The sequence below is a fragment of the Thunnus thynnus genome, chromosome 7, assembly GCF_963924715.1.
Source record: "Thunnus thynnus chromosome 7, fThuThy2.1, whole genome shotgun sequence".
Classification (NCBI taxonomy): Eukaryota; Metazoa; Chordata; class Actinopteri; order Scombriformes; family Scombridae; genus Thunnus; species Thunnus thynnus.
In genome coordinates, this window is record NC_089523.1 from 5498395 (window position 1) to 5518298 (window position 19904).

The window sequence follows — 19904 nt, forward strand, 5'->3', positions numbered from 1 at the left end:
TTCAGCATGTGCACACACCAGCTGACTAGGTGATAAATGATCTCCGGGGCACACAGACACACAGGCAGGCAGGTAGAGGAGAAATATGGACAAGATCTTCAGTCATGCATTATTTTAATACTTAAATGTACCGTCTATGTCTTCACCTCTATCATCTCCTCCATTTACATTTCATGTCTGAAGAGGATGCTGCTGGTGAAATGTAGTCACTTTCACCTAGATTCACCTTGTGAGTCTGTTTCAGGAAACAAGTGGGTGGTTTCAGATCTTTCAGAGGAAGAGATCAAGCAGAAGCATAGACATGATTTGTGTTATGTACTGTATATCTGGACGGATGATATAGAGAGATACAGTCAGACAGGAACAGCCAGAGAGAGGATGATGCAGGGATGGAGGTGAAACACAGTTAAGCCTCGCGGTGACATGCTGAGATAAAAGTGGCATTTTTAGAGATGCGATATGAAATCCAGGCTGTGACAAAGTCCCTGTGTCTTTATACAGACTACATTTATAGGAATAAGTGGAGGAGTAGCTTATGACTCATAAGATGTTATTTTGTCAATGTGATAATTAGAGGTACTTGGGTCATCAGATATCAGCTTTGGAACGCTGGGCCTTAATGCCCCCTTTTGGTTTCCAAATAGATTTCTGAAATTTTCTGCTTTATGTGTCCTCACCATAATAATAAATCACTTTGATTCTTAGTTAGTTCTTCGTTGAGATGCAGCTTTCCTTTGCCAAAACTTAAGGGCATTCAGCATATGTGTCCAGTTTGGCATGATGGCCCCTGAAATGGTGCACAACAGTAGACTGTATATATAGTAAAGATGGACGTATCAAGATATGACGTCACCTGTTGGTTTGAAGCATGGATGTATAAAGAGAACTGGATACAGTGTTGGAGGCAGGGCCTCATTCATTCCTATGAAAGTTGGTCAGTGGCGCATGAAGCCAAAAAAGTTCAACAACTTCTGCATCTGCACAGCCCATAGAGCAAGCACAGTAGTGACTTTCACCGGCCGAGACGGCTACTTCCGGTTTAGCCCTCTGGCTAACTTGAATGGGGATGAAACAATTCAATCGCGCGGCTCTTCTAGGCTTTTGAAATATGATAGGACCAAATGGATCAAATTCTGATAGAGAGACAAGTCATTTCGCGGGGGTTGTGGTGCTCAAAAAAGTGTATCCGCTGATTTACAGACGTCTCTTTCGCAATGTAAGTCTATGGGAATAAGTCTTTTTGGGCCAGTGTGCATCACATGACATTGTAATTACACGGTTTGGCCGCTATGTCAAATTTGCTTCAAAGCCTGGCGCTCTTCCTGTATCCAGTTCTCTTTATACATCCATGGTTTGAAGCCCAGAGTTGCAGCTTATGGTCAGCACCATCATTTCCGTTTGGAGTCAGGACCTTCCAAATGGGTTTTGCCTTTCACACTCTGGAAACACACCCCGCTACTTCGGACCCAAGCTAATGCTAGCTTGTCTACTGGCAGCAGAGAGGCGGTGGTGGGCCTTCTTCACTGTGCTGGCTGTGTTGGTGCTCCAGGTGATGTTGAGATGTGGACCCCCAGGAAATTTAAAGCTGGTGACCATCTCTACAACAGATGTGAAGAGGAGGAGGAGGAGTGGTGTGTGACTCCTCAGAGTCAACAACCATCTCCTTCATTTTGTTCACATTGATTGCGAGGTTGATGCTTTTGCACCAGGCTTCCAGTCCCTCCACCTCCTGTCTGTATGCAGACTCATTGCTGTGAGTGATGAGTCCCAGATTGCTCTGGTGTTTGGCTGAGCAGTCATAAGTCAGCAGTATGTACAGTAGGGGGCTCAGTGCACATCCCTGAGGGGCACCAGTGTTGAGAATGATGGGGGAGGAAGTGACATCTTTTCATTCTCACAGACTGGTGCCTCTTTGTTAGAAAGTCCAGCACCCAGTTACTGAGATGAACTGAGTCCAACAAGTGACAGTTTGTTTATCAGGGTATGTGGAATGATTGTATTGAATGCGGAACTGAAGTCCAGGAAGAGCAGCCTGGCATAAGGGTCCTTGCTCTCCAGGTGAGTGAGGGCCAGATGAACCACAGATGTGATGGTATCTGCAGTGGAGCGGACAATAGCACAACAATAGTCCAACTCGACTGCGTGTCCCAGAGCCAGGGAGAGCAACAGCTGAGCCAACTGTCAATCACAGCTGTCAATCAACAGCCACACGGCAGACATCAAAGCTACTATAAGTCTTCAAATCTTATTAATGGAGCAATAGCAGAGGAAAAAAGGGCTCACTACAAAAGCAACTACAGCCTGTAGTTGAATTGAAGAGTGGCTCCGCCATTGCCAAGGTAGCAGAACTTCTTCTCCCACTCATGTTGGACTGAGGGCAGACTGGACGCTACAGTGACTCACTGTCCCCCCTGTGGTACAAGTTGTATTACGAGACAGTAGGGGCCATACAGGGCCGGTGGGAAAGGTGCAGGGAAGGTGCAGAAAGATGAGGTGAAGTCAGACATAGTCAAATATTGGTTCTTACCGCCTTCAGCTCTTTTGTGTTTTTACCCCAGCTTCTGTCAGATCCACTAAGATGAAACATTATGCAGACTCTAGAAAACTTGGGGTGAACAATAATTGACCAAAATCCACATCCTATGTGAGGCTGCACTAATACAGCATGCTAACATGCTCACAATGACAATGATAACTGATGTCTAGCAGGTATTATGTTTACCATGACTTAGTTTAGCATGTTAGTGTGCTAACATTTGCTTATTAGCATTAAACAAAAAGCACAACTGAGGCTGATGGGAATGTTATTAGTTTTGCAGGTAGTTGGTCATAAAACTAATTATTGGCCAAATTAAAATTTTAACCTGAACATGGCACGAGATGGAAAATAAAGGGATGAACAAAGTGATTATGTTTCATCCTGAGGGGGACATGAATGTCTGTACAAGATTTCATGGCGTTCTTGAGAGATTTCAGTTTGGACCAAAGTGATGGACCAACCACATGCTAGTGTGACTAAACAAACAACGCTACTTGAATCTGACAGTGATAAAGCATAAAGCTGGTGCTCCTCCTGATGCACAGCTAAATATTGCTAATAATGATCCTTTTTACCCTGTGCAAGGCCAGTGTGGGGTCGATTCAGTTCGTATTGTTTTCAGTCAAGTAGCCATGTCCTGAGAGCGTTTTCAAACAAATGTCAATGTTAGTTTAATTAGCTAAAATCAATTGCAATGGCTAAAGCTGCTTTTGTCTGAAATCAAGGACCCATTGTTTCAAAATTACGAAGAATTTCAAGTGGTAAATCTGCCACCAGTATCATTGTAAACTTAACTGCATATGTACCATGCAAAACAGAAAAGCTGGACAGGTGTAGCGACAGGTGTAGGAAGAGGGCAGGGCATAGCAAATGGTCGGTTACATTTTGTAGTAAAAATCTTAAATTATATCCATGTCTCATATCGAGGTCTCCATCCCAACATCCTGCTGATTGTGGCTCAGACAGGGGTGAGTGACCTCAGTTCAGAGAGGCTGTATATATCTCTTTTTGCAGCGTGGGATTCTGGTCAGAAGCCAAAGCCACCATGAGCTCTCTCATCGTCTCATCTGCTTTTTATTTGCACACTCCTAGTCTTGCTTCTCTTTGTTTATTGCCTTAAAGCAAGCAGGCCAGAGTGATGTTGGAAAGAAGTGGCAGATTGTCTGGACAGAGACAGAGGGAGGAGGGGTGAAGCATGGGAAACATTTCTCTGTGCTGACAACACATGAGATGAAAGGCAGTGATGGGCGATAGTCCACAGGTTGAGACATGTGTAATTTTACTTTCTGGAATCATGTAAACCCTCTTGTGTGTGTGTGTGTGTGTTTCCTGTTGAGTACAGAGTCCAGACAGACGGAGCAGTGCTGGGAGAGGGGAGGTGCAGCTGAGCATGGGAGGAGAACATGAGCCGTAACAATTAGATCAGTGGTCTCAAACCACGTGTAATGTAAAGCCGAGGGCACGGATGCACCAGCTGTGTTAACTAATTAGCACACATTCACTCAGAGAGTAGGAAATGGGCTGCTGCGAGGAGTTGGGTTGGTGCAGAAACCTCGAGGGCCTCTGTGGGAAGTGGTTTGAGACCACTTACCCAGACAGTAAGGGGTAGCCTCATCAGCCTCAAGGTGTTTTCACTGTTCATTTGCATTTACTTGCAAGACGTGACTTTTTTGCAAAGTTTCTATTAGGTACATACAACATGTGTGAAAACAGGTGGTCAGGAGCTTTATTTTGTTGTCAAGCATTACGTGTAAAACCCTCCATCTGCATTACAGTGAAAGAACTGCTTTCTGTAATCTTGTAGAAGGTGATTGAATTCATTATACTTGTAATGGATTATGCACAATTTTAAATATTAAATAAATTAATTTAAGTGTTTAATGTATTGTGGCAGATATAACTAAATGAATATGGATGGTGTTCTAAATTTTTCTTACTGGCATCAAATCCCATGAAAAGACCAAAACCAACATTGATTTAGTCTCTCAATACTTTCTGACTTCCTTAACCTGCCTCTGGCCCCAGGCCCTGCCTCTTGCCACTGCAAATGCCTTTCGAGTTAAGTCATTGCCATTATTCTGAAATATGTACATATCATAATGTTTGTTAGTGCTGCTTTGTGTATGATGATGATCTGATTGATTGAAATGTTGCACAGAAACATTTTGCCATGATATCTCAGCTCCAGCTCCAGCTTTTTTTAGAAAATGTCTCAGCGATTTCCAAAAACAGCTGACCATTGTAGTTTTTAACATCTTTATGTCATTATTTAAAGTATATAAACTATTATAAATATTTTCATATTAACAATTGATAAAATGACTATGTGTAATGTGTAAGGGATCACTTGTAGAAACAAATCCACAGAGAAGTATCACCTGACTGCCGTTCCCCTCAGCTCTACATAGTGTTTTAACAATTTTTCAGCTCATTGTTTTGGTATTTAGGCCACATCTTTACTGCTTTGATTCACCCTCATAGCTCTCATTACCATTGTTTCCACTGGCTGTGGCTCAGGAGGTAGAGTGGGTCATCTACTAACCGCAGGTTTGGCATTTGGTTTGGTTTGATCCCCAGCTCTGCCTATGTGTAGAAGTGTCCTTGAATAAGACAATAAACCCCAAATTGCTAAAATCAGAGCTAAAAGGAGAGTGAAAATTGAACATACATTTGGCTGGTGGAAAGAAACAGGACTATAAAATATTCGGAGCACTCTGAATAAAACACTTTGCCAACATGTGTGCCATATCAACATAATAATGTGATAATAGATCAGTGTTGTGTTCTCAGCTTGTTCTGCTGCCCCAGTGGGCCAAAACACATCAATTATTACAGGTATCACACTGTACCGTACATGGTTGTTTGCTGTGTGTTCTTGTCCATGTAATGCTAATTTTTAATTTTGAAATGTGATCTTCTCCTGCTGAGAAGTTGCAAGCACAACCTCATGTTACAGAGAACAGCTGCTGCAGGTGATGAAATATCAAGATTTCCCACAGGAGATGTCTGAAGTTAGTGGTGATGACAACAAGGCAAGCCAACCTAATTACAGTGAATTCTGTGAAAACCTCGTTACTGCTTTTTATTGGTTGGTTTGGTTTAATATGCAAGAAAGCTGAATTATTTAGTAGGTGCTGACAAGTGACAAAGTGGTTAGTTTGTAGCTTGAGATAAATCGTTTGAAGTATTAAACATTTCTTTTCAACTTTTTTTGCTAGAGTTCCTGCTGTAGAGATCTCTACCAGAGTTTTGTTTTGGTAACATTTGAACTAGAGATGTAAGTTATTGCAGAAGAAATTGCAGAAACATCTTGAGGTCCCCTGAGATATCTGACTGTGAATTCTTGTTGAGAGATTTCTTCAAATCCCATCACAGAGAAGGATGTCCATAATAGACAAACACAGAAGTTATGTGGCATAAATCAGATGAGGGCTATCCAGACTGTCAACATATTATCTGTCCTGTCAAGTCCAGGGGCTGAATTATGCAGCTGCACAGCATTTGTTTAAGAATATAACGGACTGTCAGCATAAAAATCTTTTCCTTATGTTTTCATTTTCTTTGTTGAAGTCAGAAGGAAAGAGAATTTTGATATGTTGGGATTCCACCATGCCAAAGTTACCACATGTGACACAGTTACATATATAGTTTAGTGTTTGGTGGTATAAAATTAGTAGTGTGTCAGGTTGTAAAGGGGCTTGGTGCTTTGTGGATGAGCTCCACAAATTCCAGATACTTCAAAACGAATATAACTGTGTGTTAAAAAATACCACCAAACCAGCTTGCTACTCACTAATTTGTCATCACGTTTTGATTTGAAAGGTTTCATATTATATGAGGCAGCATGATTTTCTGAAAGTCTTCAAGTTCTTGGAAATAGCATTTGACAAAAAATTCTCATTACAAAGTCCACTTCTTTGATAACAACTAAACCATCTCCATGACAACTGACCAAACTCCACATGATGAAGGCCACAAGATGTGGCTGACACCTTCCTTCACAAGGAAAAACCACCTTGTGATGGATTTTTTTTCCCCAAAAGATTGGAGTCAAGTATCAAACACAAGAGTGGTGTGTTTTCTTTTTGTGGCATGTCAATTTAAGTGAATGCAGACGGGACAACAAGGAGAGGGAGGGCGGCTGCTGTCCTCATGAACTCACACAACTATATGCTGCTGCAGTCTGAGGTGATGATGGTTCAACTTTTTCCAGTGTGACCATGGCAACCATAGAAAACACTGAGAGAAACTATACATGAGTTCCCCAAATTCTCCTTTATTCACCAGCAGAGCACAAACAGATCAATGAAGAGAAACGGGCTTGGGGGAACATCAGCTTCAAAGTCTGATGGACCAATAAACAATATGATACTAGTTAGCAAAACCTGTTATATTAATCACATTAATTAATCATTGCAAACCATTTCCTCTATTTTAAGCTGCTACCTGCTTGTTTTAGCTGTAGTACCAGTCAAAAGTTTGGACACACTTTCTCATTCAAGTGAATAGGAAGGTGTGTCCAATTTTTTGACTGGAACTGTACATGATGAGATAATACTAGGTGGATAGCAGCAGCCTGTGGTGTATGGTGCAGGTTATTAGTAGGATCAGACCTAGTCGGGTGTCCTGCTGCCACTCAATCAAAATACAGAACCTTGACGTTGCCTGGCGGCAGACACAACAATAACCACTCGCTGTCAGAAAGCACTTTAAGGCTATGAGGCACCATAGATCTGACAGGATACGCTTCAGAAGCTGACCAGCACAGTGACAGCTTGTGCCGTGAGGAGCTGCAGAGTGAGATAATACTCTGTAAGTTCATCACTATGAGCAACGCCTCTCACACAATAACAAAAATTCCAATTAGAGTTTAAAGTTTACCGTAGCATTTCCATGACCTGCTGCTGTTCCACTATCAGCTCATAGGGAGGCCACGTTATATGCTGCCTGCACTCCATTCAAGCAGGTTTTCCTGCCCTTGCTAGTATGTAAGACATAGTTTGCCGGCACAGCCGAATAGGCCTTTTTCACAGCGGACATATTGACTGTCACAGTTGGAAAAGCACAGGTGTTATTAATAACACTAACAATGGCTCTGTTCTATTTAAGTGTCCCAGTAAGTCAAGACAGTGTGACAGTGAGTCAACATGAACAATATCATTAGGAGCCAGTAGCCCCAGCTGTTCATAAGTTTATATAACAAGTCTAACTTATATTATAACTAGGAGAAGTTATAGCCTTGTTATAATGTAAGTGTTTACTAAGTGGAGATTTAGCATTATGCATCACTAAATTTAAACCATTTGCACCACACAGTTCTTTGCTGTTACTAAACATTTACACCTACTAGCTGCAGAGGGAAACTGTAGCGTAAGCCAGCCATGAACCAACTGACAAAACTAACGTTAGCTTGCTAATCTTTCACCCTTTAAAACTGAGGAGTAAAAGAGGTAATGTGGAATACGGTCGACATATCTGGCCTGACACTTTACATTACATTTCACAGAAAAAACACAATATACCTAGAATTACAAAACGTTATGCCAATAATATTAGACTGACTTAAATGTCCAAATAACATTGGTTAGGTTAGCTTACTTGGATATTTCCCTCTCACTGTAAACTGGATGAATACTACTTATTCTAAAACACATATTTCTCCAGGTATGCAGACATAAATAAAACAAAGTGCTATATTCCAAAGAAGTGTCAGTGAAATATATTATATCTTTTGCCACTAAAACTGTTCCTGATGCTACAGTGACCTCCTGTTCACACAGTTGGTTGCTTGTGATTAGATTTACACATCACTGAAGTGTTTACTAGATAAGACATTTATCTTTCTTAACACACAAGCTAGCCGGTGCAACCCAGTCCCGGATCCTGAAACTGAAGCAGCTAAATGGAATTCAGCCATCCCTCATTGTATTATTTACACCTGTGAACTACTAGGCTTGAGAGCAGGTGTATATATGAGGATAATGGACTACTGAGGGGCAGGTGTGCAGGCAGGAGGAGAACCAGGAGACTGGGAAAAGGTGGGAATACACTGAAGGAATTACATAATGAGAGGTTAGTGATCAGGCAGGCATGGGGAACTAAGCAGATGATTGTGATATGATGATGATGCTGCTGTCTCCATGGCAGCTCTGACTTAAAGCTCATCACCTGTTTTGCTTCTTTATTACGATATATAACAGTATAGTCTGACAATCCCGAGTATGTCAATTGTGCATTCAAACTTCCAGACAAAGCTAATTGCAAAATAAGATTAAAAAATTGACAAGCCGCGCCCTGAGCCAGATGATGTTGGTAGATCAGACTGACAGGCAGTTACCAGCTCTTCCCCCCAAAATCAAACCACAAATACAATGCAGTGACAGATCACTCCCTGTGACCCTTGGGAGAGTGAGGAAACATTTTTGGAAGGCTAAATTTGACCCATGTTCACTGCTTGGCTTTGGGCTGGTCTGGCCTAGATTCTTTACTAAAGTCTCTCTGGTATGTGAATAGATAAACATATTCAGCTGTTGATGGTGATAGTTGAATCCCACAGGCTGTACCACAGTCACATGTTTCTAAGTAAACCTGTGGCCAACTATATTCTGACCAGAGCTGCAGGTCTCTGCTGTAGCTCTTGTTCTGTTAATGTATAGCAGATTTATTGTTGGCAGGTTAATCCTAAATGAGGAACTTTGTGTGTGTGTGTGTCCCTAAACCTCACTTGCATGAGTATACTATATGTGGGTGATAATTGGTGTTGGCCCTTGTGTCCAGTGTGTATTACAAGCATTGTTTTCATTTGTAATCTGGAAAAATTAAACTTCTGATCTCAGCTTTTCTTCTTTTTTATGGACCAGACCCCTGGTTAATTTTCTGCCAAATCCAGGCACCACACTGGGTTTATTTTTAGCTTGGACCATGTGATTAGAGAGTATAGCTTTAAGTGCTTTGCTGCTCATCAGCCATTTTTCATTCCCCTAACTTCAGTTTCTTAAGCCCTAAATCTCCTTAGTGTCTCTCTGCCTTTGTCTGTGCGTCCCCAGAGCTCTCTTTAGCTGCAGTGTTTGTGGTTCTCAAGTGTACTGTTTATGTAGTTTCCATTAGCTGCCAAAGCACAATGTGTACATTACCCCACGCAGTGTGGATTCTTATTTTCTCTTTGTCTCTGCATGTATTCTTCACCACATATGGGCTTTAAAGGGCTGATTTTGAATGGATTGTTTTTAAATGGAGGTAACTGAAAGACCTGAGGTTTTAATTTGTATCATCTCTGTCTTTATACTTGATAAAAAAATGCAAGGAACAAAATAGACCATGTGATAGGAAAAAAAACAAACTTGCAGACTGGAAACAACTGGAAATAATTTAGGATGTTAAGCATATTACCAGCTGGAACTGTGTGTTGGGTTGTGGTGTAACATTCAGAAGGTCTGCTCAAAACTGGGTGCATAAATCAGAACAAATATTCAAAGAAAGAAACAATTACGTCTTTTACAGTTAGCACATCAACGCATTGTTTGATGCATTTCATGCGACTGTGTTCTTCACAGTGAATAAATCACAGTCAGCAGGAGACAAACATGGAAACGGAAACAGTATCAAGTTTCCACACTGTCACTTTGAAAGGTGTCAAGTTGCAGGTTTTATGTGATTAGTAGAGGTGGCTAGTGTTGCAAAATGTGAGATGTTATTGTATAGAATTGTTATGTGCATATACTGGTAGCAAGCAAAAAATTCAGTCAATAACCTTTTGGTATTAATTGTTGACTGATAGAAGTTTCAAAAAAAGTTAAAAAAAAAATGTATTAACTTAAACATCAGCATCTCCAAATGACACACAAGTGGCAGAAAATATTTCTGTTGTAATGTGTACAACTTGCTTTTCTCACGTGTCTTTCTCCAGCCTGAAGGCAGTGCTGTCGACCCCTCCGTCAGGCGGAGCGTTGGATCTGTCCGGGATTCCTCTCACGGCTCGGGACATGGAGCGTCTGTGTTCACACCTACAGCGCCACGCCTGCACCGTGGTCAGCTTGGAGCTGGGCTTCACCGAGCTGACCGACGAGGCGTTCCTCCTGCTCCTGCCCACTCTGGCTGTTCTTCCTCACCTGGAGACCCTGGCGCTGAACGGAAACAGGCTGACCAGAGCTGTTCTGAAGGAGCTGACCGATGCCCTGAAGGTCAGAAACTCACTGATATTTTGTATATTTGTCAAATTTAATTATAATATAGTATTGTATTAGTATAATTACTGTAAAAACAAATACGACCCTTTGCTTTCAGTTGCAAAGAATGGTATCTCTGTCCTTACTGAAGAGGACAGACTTTTTCATAAACCTTTAACTCATTCCACCACTTATCTACAGCAGAAACCTCAAACTATATAAAAGCATGTATTTATCATTTGTGACGTCATTTTATTAGGAGTTGTTGCTGCCATCTCGACACTTACTACCAAAAAACCTAAATTTGGCCAATGGGAGAAAGCCTGGATGGTGCTGAGGTGGGAAAAACAAGCAGCAATCACCACAAGTTTGATATGCAAAAACAAATATCAATTTAGGAAACCCACCCCCAAAATATTCTTCTCGTCAGAGTGCAAAATTTATTTTTTTGTCCACCGGCCAAATGGCTAGTGAATGTTCAAATTTTACCAGTCACTCAATAGACTACCACTGTCTGAAGCAAATTTACCAGCCACTTGCATATTTTAGTAGCATTTGGCTGGTGGCTGGTGCTAGTTTTGTGCCATGCTTCTCATTGAACATTAATATCTTTTTTTTTAATAAATATTTTTTTTACCACCAAAACAGCAGAAACAGATTGGCAGTGACATTACATAATAAGTCTGATTATACTAGAAAAGAACTAAAATCAACAATGAAGTATTGTGTGCATGTCCAAAGCCTGATATATTTTATCATGTCATAGAGTTCCATTTTTGTCCAAAAGCTATTAAAAACATGTCAATGAGACAAACAGTTGTACTGAGAGACATGTTCCTTCACTACCATGAACACACACATAGTAGCTTATTTTGAGTCAACCCCACATTCACCGTCCTGGTGCCATAAATACTCACTAACCTGCAAAATGTGTATTAATTTGCAGCTGAAAATAGTCCCCAACAAAAACACTATTTACTCCTGTTTGACTAATGTTTGCAAAAGAAATACAGTGCCCAGCTGTTAAAGGAAAATATTTGGTCTTTAATTTGTATACCAAATACAAAACTAATGACAACCTAAGCAGTACTGTGTGTTTTGTGTTAATTAGCTAATTTTAGCATGCTAACAGGCCCCACTAAAGTGGTGAAAATGGTGAACATTATACCTGCCATTATAAACTCTCATATATGAGCATACACTCAGTCACAGAGGATGTGATCCGTTTCTCGAAAAGATAAATAACCAGTGATGTTTGAGAAACCCAGATGGTCATTTAAAAACACTTACTTCTGTTCTGACAGTATTTTCACAACCCTGAGAGACTCTTTTAACCATCTGGATGAAAAAATTTTCCATCCGTTGCACGATCAAAAGATTTTTAAATAGTTTCCCAAGTTGCAACGGTTTCCTAACCAAGTAGCCAGCACGCAGCCATCTTTGGTTTGAGTCAGAAACAAAGTTCTCAAAAATTTCCTCAGTAGATACCAATGAGCTCTGATGGAGAGAAGTTGAGAAGTATTGAGAGCTGTAAGATCTGTAAGACTCTGTAAGATTTGATACTGTTTTTCTTTAGTGCCATTCAATGGTACTATCAAGAATGACACTGTGTTAGACAGCTCTGTATGCTGCAATCTACACAAAATTATTGTTAGTTTTGTTGTAAGTCGTGGACTGGGGGTTTCCAGTCATTTTTAAATCAGCATCTAGTAGCTATACAAGTTGCTGAAACATCAGTGTATTATTGCTCCATCTGACATGGAAGAAGGAACCTCTTTCTCATTTGTAAGTGTGTGTTGAGGCTTGTAGATGCTGACAGTCTTTTTGACAGTGATCTCATTTGTTTGCTATAATCCTCTGAAAATAAGATGAGAAACTGGTGATGATGATATTGTTATTACAGTATGATAATATTTTCTTCTCTAGGATCCAGGCAGTTTCCCGAGCGTGACATGGATCGACCTGGGCAACAATGTGGACATCTTCTCCCTGCCGCAGCCTTTCCTGGTCAGCCTGAGGAAGCGCTGTCCTAAGCAGGGCAACCTGCCCACCATCCTGGAGTTCGGGGAGAGTCAGGCCAGCGACCCCCCCGAGAGACTGAGGGGGCTCGAGGAAGAGGAGGAGACCGACGACACCAACCGGACTGAGAGCATGGGCGAGCTCCGGTCGGAGGTGGAGGAGGAGCTGGACGGAGAGATGGAGATAGAGGACATGATGGAGGAGCTGCTTGACTTTGACAGGGAGGTACAGGGGAAGGAGGATGAAGAGGAGAGCATGTGGACCATGGAGGAGCAGAGGAAAGTGGGGAGGAGGAGGAGGATGAGAGGGGAGGAGGCGCCGAGGAAAGAGCAGTCGGGGCGGAAGGCGGTGATGGACGAGGACGATGACGACACGCAGAGCCACTCCTCCAGACTGTCTTGCTCCAGCCAGTCACAACACTCCTCTGGAGCCGCTGAGCCATTGAGAGCAGAGGAGGATGACCTGAACGAGGTGACCGACCAATCGGACCACTTGACCTGATTGCTGCTCCCTGCTCCGCTCTGCTTATATTTCCCCTCCTGTGTCGAGTCATGTCTGGAAGGAGGCGAGATGACTTTGTCTCCAGCAGAGGCTGACTGAGTGTGCTCGAAGCTGAAAGTCAAACAGGCTGCAGTGTTGGAAGGATGTAATCCATAGAACATGCCACTCGATACTCCCTCCACTGATCAGATTTGTGAGCAGCCGCTGCAGCTTTCAGACACTGGCAGAGTGACAGCTGAACCTAGGTGACTGTGTGATTGCAGCCGCTGACTGTAACATGAGAAGACAATCCCCTACAGGACGCCTGTCTGTCATAACTGTCTGTTGTTTCAAGTATGAATAGACTAAGGATGCTAATGCATAGAATAGACTGATTAATTATATCACACGAGACTTTTATGTATAACTGGGAATGTTTATCTTTATTCAGGTCCTTCTTCCCTGTAACCATGGTAATACCTACATGTGCCTGTAACACGTCCCATTACTGGTTAAGAGTGTGTTTGGCCACATTGAGAGATATAAAAAGAGACCAGAAAATATAGAAACACACAAACTAGTCAGGGCCCTTCAAACTTAAAGAAAATAGTGTTTTTGCCAAAAACTGTATAAAATGCCTCCCACATACATTGATGGCTAGCCAGATTGATCGCAAGATAGACAGGAATCAGAAGTCAAGCCAACAGATTTGTGGAAATCAGTCGATGCTAAAGAAAAGAACAGATGTAGTGGAAGAGGAGTGCACTGAAGATGAAATTAGTCAGCTGAAACCAAAAGAAGTAAACAACTGATGAAGAAAATGTCACAGTATAGGCCTGATAATTGTAAGAAAATTGAGAGGAAAAAAGTAAATGTCCTGTTTGAAAGGAACAGGACTAAGTGTGATAGATGGGATACTCTGATGGCCATGTGTGTCAAAGCAAAGTGCTGGCTAACAAGTTTAAATATTTAGTAGCCTTTTTCTCATAATCCACGTCATGTTTCACTAGACAGCACTATACACTAGTGTGTGTCACATGCTTACATGCTATGTTTATATATAGGCTGCAGCTACGATCACATTCATGTATGGTGTCCGCTGGGTTACAATAAATGATTACTTATGCAGTATATGGCACTCACTCAGCTTGTGCTTTCCCCCCATGTATCACTTATAGTCCATGCAACGCTTTAAGAAACAAACTGTATTTTTGGATGTACCTATCACCCATGGACAGATAAAACCTATATATATATATGTTTTATCTGTCCATGGGTGATTGTTTAGATTGTAATTTAGCTATTTAAAGAGGCATTCCACTCAACTCAAGGAGTGATATTTGTTATTTTTGTGCTCTGAGATAGTCTAAGCAATATTTGTGTACATAAATTATGCTTCAAAGCTGAACCAGACTCTTAATTTGTGATATTGTAAAAGTTACTGACTGGTGTTGTTGATAGAGACTTAAGACTTAACTGAGGCACAGAATATTAACTTGTATAGAAGAAAGCCTCACCATATAGCAGTTACTAAATTAAATAAATACAAACATATGTTTCCCTTAACAGCTGCCCCATGCACTAATACATTCACTTTTGGAGCTGCTAACATGTGTGGCATCAAAAATTAAACGCTTTTGTAACATACAGATGATTTTCAGTCTCAAATCTTCCAGCAACCCCAGCTGGTTCTGTTATGGAGATCCCCTGGATCACTGGCTGTATGGAGTAATGTCTGATGGTTACAGTCTGTGAACGAAAGAACAAAAACACAAACAGTATAAATCAAATAAATATAACACTGCCAGAAAGACTTTTTTGCCATTGAGTTGAATAAACTCTCTAACACTGTTTTTGACAGATATTAACTAAAAGCAGGACTCTTGTATGGGAGTGAATGAGGTGTACAGGTGTTCATTTTACTACATTGAGCTGGTATGTAAAGGGGCACTCCACTGATTACTATTCAACTATTCAGTATTATTCAACACTTGTATAATGTTTTTTGTGGTGCTGAAGGGAGCTTTACTAGAACTCCAAAGTCTGAGAAAATAACCCTGATGATGATGAGTTGCATTATGGGACATGTAGGATCCAGTGTTTTTGAAATTCAACACAGACTAGGGACTAAAAGTCAGGATATCTCAGCCTCTGCTGCTTCAATTTTGACCATTGAATAAAAAAAATCTGTTTGTCGCCAGTCCCCCAACATTATGGAAATGCAATACTAAATCTCTGGAGTACCCCTTTAAAATATGGTAGTTGTTGTTTATCTATGCTGAATAATAACCGTCAACAGATGTTGGATGGGAGCCATGTTTTTGTCTCATTCTGTCTGTCTGTTAAATATAACTGATATATTACCTCTAAATGGATTTGCATGAGACTTTGTGGAAAGGTCAGTTGGTTGCATGGTGAAAATCCAAAATGTGGAAGTGGAATATCTTGATAGTATTGCATAGCACTTGCAGATACAAATCTTTCTTCCATGCAAAGCTATTCTCTCTCGAAACAAAAATATTATTGCAACCATAATCTGATAAGAAACGAGTGATATATCAAAACTAAAATTAAATGTCCGAAGGGAGAAAATTAAGAAAAATGCCTGATCAGTATAAATAACTTGGTAACTAATAACTTTGTGTTCACTTAATCATATTTAAAACATCAGTAAGCTGAGTTACAGCAGAACCTATTAAACCAAAGCAAGCAGCCAATTGAAAGTAATTTGATATTTAAATTACTGTAGGCAAGCAAATTACCATATATTATTTTGGAAAACAACCCTGCCTAGATTAAGCAAGCAATGTTATGATAAGTGTACATATTCATATAATGGTGAAATGAAAATTATGGCCCAGAATGTCTTCTAACCAACCTTGCCTAGTATCTGTTTATCACTGAAGGTGTTGTGATAACTTACCATACATCCTTTGGACTTTGCTGATGTGGTCACCCACAACAACACACCATTTTGCCCAAAGGTTTATCATACAGTGGGGTTGTAGTTTATTGGAGAAATTCAGGGGTATTGCACTTGAAGCTAATTACAAAGAGTCACCTCCCTTTAAGCTACTTTTACAATAAGCTATTATTGCATTTTCCCTGCAAAATTGCAAATAGATAATTACAATGAACCCTTTAAACAGAGGCAGACGGGTTGCAATGTGCTACTTTACAGTTGTGGGTGGCTCAGCAGTATCATCAGACAGTTAATGTGATTTTCAGCAATTGAAGCCATTGTGTAGAGGGAAGTCAATGCCACACAACTGAAATATTGATCACTATAAAGTGAGTTTAGATTGTAACGAGAGTGTTTGTGTGCCATCAACAACTGGTCGGTGTGGATCAGTGGCTTTATACAGCATTGTCAGTGGTTTGGACCCATTGCTCAAGGTCAAACTGACTCACTGCATGTGACTTCAACTCCCAAGAACTCTTGTGAAAGCTTCGAGACTCATATTCTCAGGTTTACTGGAGTCTTTTGCTTGCTGCTGTTAACAGGACTCCATGTGACTGCAGAGAGAGAGAGAGAGAGAGAGAGAGAGAGATTTGGACAGTGGAGATCAGAGTTGTGTGAACATATTTTTGGTAATGTGCTGAAGCCATGCACTTGTCTGCTTTTATGTTGAGGTCACAGCAAATCAAAGTAAGCAGGTCCTAAGCAGAGTAAACTGACATGTCAACCATCATCCTGAGTTTCAAGAACTCATTTTTAATTACCTTAAGATTAACAAAATGTTTCAATATTGACCAAAACTCACATATCACTCAGCTGTACTTGATCCACTGCAGTCCTGTGTTAATAATCTAATTCAAATTGTAGCCACATGTCTTAATTGTTTGGTGATTTTCTCTCCCAGCGACTGAAGACTCTCTCTGCTCGTCACCACAGGCAGAATGACTAGTCCTGTAGTGTGTTATTGTAAGACGTGAGATGACCATGGTGTGGGATGGGGCTATGAATGCTTGAAGTGATGAGGTGGCCGTGTAAGTCTTGCTGGTGTATTCTGAGAAGTAAAAAGAAACATGTTAATGTGAATCTGAAGACATGAGAGTCTGTAGCTTTGGATATTTTCTCTCTCTGTGAGTCTTTCTTCTATATGTATTTCTCAATCTACAGTATACCTCTGTATTATTCTCTATACAACATCTTTCTTCTGTCACCCTCCCCTTTCCCAAAGCTCCCATGGATCTTTAATTTTCATGCCATATTATCAAGGTGAGAACAATGCTCTGTGCATTCATTTACAAGTGAAATTGTTATGAATGGATCTTACCAATAAATTCTATGATACAAAAAGAAATCCTGTCCTGTTGTACTTTTTCATTTTTGAATATCATGACTGCTGGAGAGCTGCTATCCACAGCAAAAGTTTAGATTGTAGGTGTCAGCTACAGCAGAGACTATGCAGACCTCGATGTGGAGGAGCATCCATCAGCATCCACTGGTTCATCTGTGTGGAAGCTGTGCAATCTCAGTTTTTCACAGTCTTATTTTCACAGCTTTACTCGTGGTTACTTATTGTTACTAACGCTTTATAGATCGGTTACAAGGCATCAACAAGAACAACTTTTTGTGTTGCCAGGTTGTCATAAATTTCACTTGGTGTTGAGCCATTAATAGTCTGTGGTTATAAATGTCATTATAAACAGCAGTAAACCATCATGTGTAGGGGAGACCAGGGACAGTTGTTACATGGGACAGTTGTAACACCTTGAATTCCTCCAATCAGAAACAAGCTATAGTGATTACACTCACTCTGCACATGCTCAGTTAGATTGTCTTCTTGCTTACAAAAAAGGAGCCACATTTGAAACTCCCAGAGAAAGTTACCAGCAAAAGTGTTTTTTTGAGGTAAAAATTTTACTTTTCTATCAGGTGTATTTTTTTGGATACCGTCCTGAGATCAAATGTCTAGGAATCCAAACAAGTACTATTAGAATCACTGTTCTTTAAGCTAAAAATAGAAATGGCTAACATGTGTCAAACTAGCAGTCAAGCTAATTCACATGAGGTGAAAACATGGCTGGTGATACTGGGACGGTTGTAATGCCTTGTTTCAACCGTCCCTAAACCAAGTTTCATTTGTTTTAAAAACCTAAAGGCCTACATAAACTAGATAGATAGATAGATAGATAGATAGATAGATAGATAGATAGATAGATAGCAAATTAGAGGTAGAATGTCATAAAATTACATGCTAAGTAAATGATAATCAGTTGCATGCTAATAGTCAGTGGAAACACGTATTTGCTTACAGCATGCTAAATATAAGAAAGAGGAAGACAGATGGGAGTCCCGCTTCCTTTGCTGGAGAGGGCTTCAGATGGCATAAAACAGGGCAAATCAGTCAGGACAGTGGCCAAATCATATGGCATTTGCCATGTTACCCTGTACTGACTGTTGTCCTCAAACTAATCCATTTTGATTTAATGTTTAAACTTTTTTGAGGATGTGTGTTCTACTCATTAAATAATTTTCTTGCATTATAATTTGATGGCTTCCCCTCTTTATTGTCTTGTAGTGTGAATAAATGTATTCTTTTTTTTTTTTTTAAAGAAATGAATAGTTACAATAACATGAGTGATAAATAATCTTTTTCATTTTGAGTATTTGATTGATTAATTATGTATATTTTTGACATGTTACAACCGTCACGTCATGGCATGTGTTACAACTGTCCCTGTACACTGGGGCAGTTGTAACAGTGGAGTGACTGTATTTAAATCAATTTTGCAACCTGTACATATTTCATAAAACCACTTAAATACATTGTTTCAGTAGTTGACACATTGCAGTTTATAATATAGCAAATGGACTGTTCAAGTGGTTTTTGATTTATTGGGAAAATCGCAAAAAGTGTTACAACTGTCCCTGGTCTCCCCTACATCATTAATAAAGGGTCAAGAGTTTCTAAGTTTCTAATAAGCAAACACCAAAAGTTGAGTAAATTGTAATCAAAGTTATGTAAATCATTAATAAAATATTTTCTACAATAATACAAGTGCAGTTGTAAATGTCAATAAGTTGCAAATAACTTCAGATTTCAGATCCAATTTAAATAACCCGGATGCCCTGCAGATATTTTCCAGAAGATCAGAGGTCTATCTATCTATCTATCTATCTATCTATCTATCTATCTATCTATCTATCTGTCTGTCTGTCTGTCTGTTAACTGTTATATGTTAAAAATGTAAGCGTGCTTACAGTATGTACAGTATGTTGATCCTTTTAGTTCAGTGCTTTGGTCGCTGTCTGTAACTAGACAAAGTTTTGTATTCTTCACATGTTATTTTATATATATTTTATTTTCATAGCCTCTGTTAAGTTCGTCCGTATTTATTAAGATATCCTTGTGTGTTATTTATTCGGTTATTTATTGAGGTTAAGGGCTCTGGTGGTGGATATCAACCCACTACAGATAACAGCATTTACTGGAACATTAAGGATTATTGATAGTCTTTGGCTGACATCTAGTGGCCAAATTTATAAATTACAACCAATCTGTTATTTACCAGGTTAAATGTGTTGGATATACTGTATATTTCTGAGACCGAAATGTTTGTTGGAGCAGGACGTGAAGTGTGTGTGTGTGTGTGTGTGTGTGTGTGTGTGTGTGTGTGTGTGTGTGTGTGTGTGTGTGTGTTTGTGTGTGCGTGTGTGTGTGTGTGTAATTACAGCACTGCTACTGATCTGG

At 40.2% G+C, this 19904-nt stretch overlaps 1 protein-coding gene across 2 annotated transcripts in view; it reads left to right on the forward strand.

Annotated features, from left to right (window-relative positions):
* The window catches only part of lrrc75a (leucine rich repeat containing 75A), a 63149-nt gene extending 45639 nt beyond the window's left edge, over positions 1 to 17510 (forward strand). For both annotated transcript variants that reach the window (XM_067593962.1, XM_067593963.1), the window contains exons 4-5: positions 10446 to 10719; positions 12631 to 17510. In XM_067593962.1, coding sequence (XP_067450063.1) covers positions 10446 to 10719; positions 12631 to 13224 — 868 coding nt within the window. In that variant the 3' untranslated portion in view covers positions 13225 to 17510. The remainder of the gene's footprint in view (positions 1 to 10445; positions 10720 to 12630) is intronic.
* Positions 17511 to 19904: the final 2394 nt, after the last annotated feature.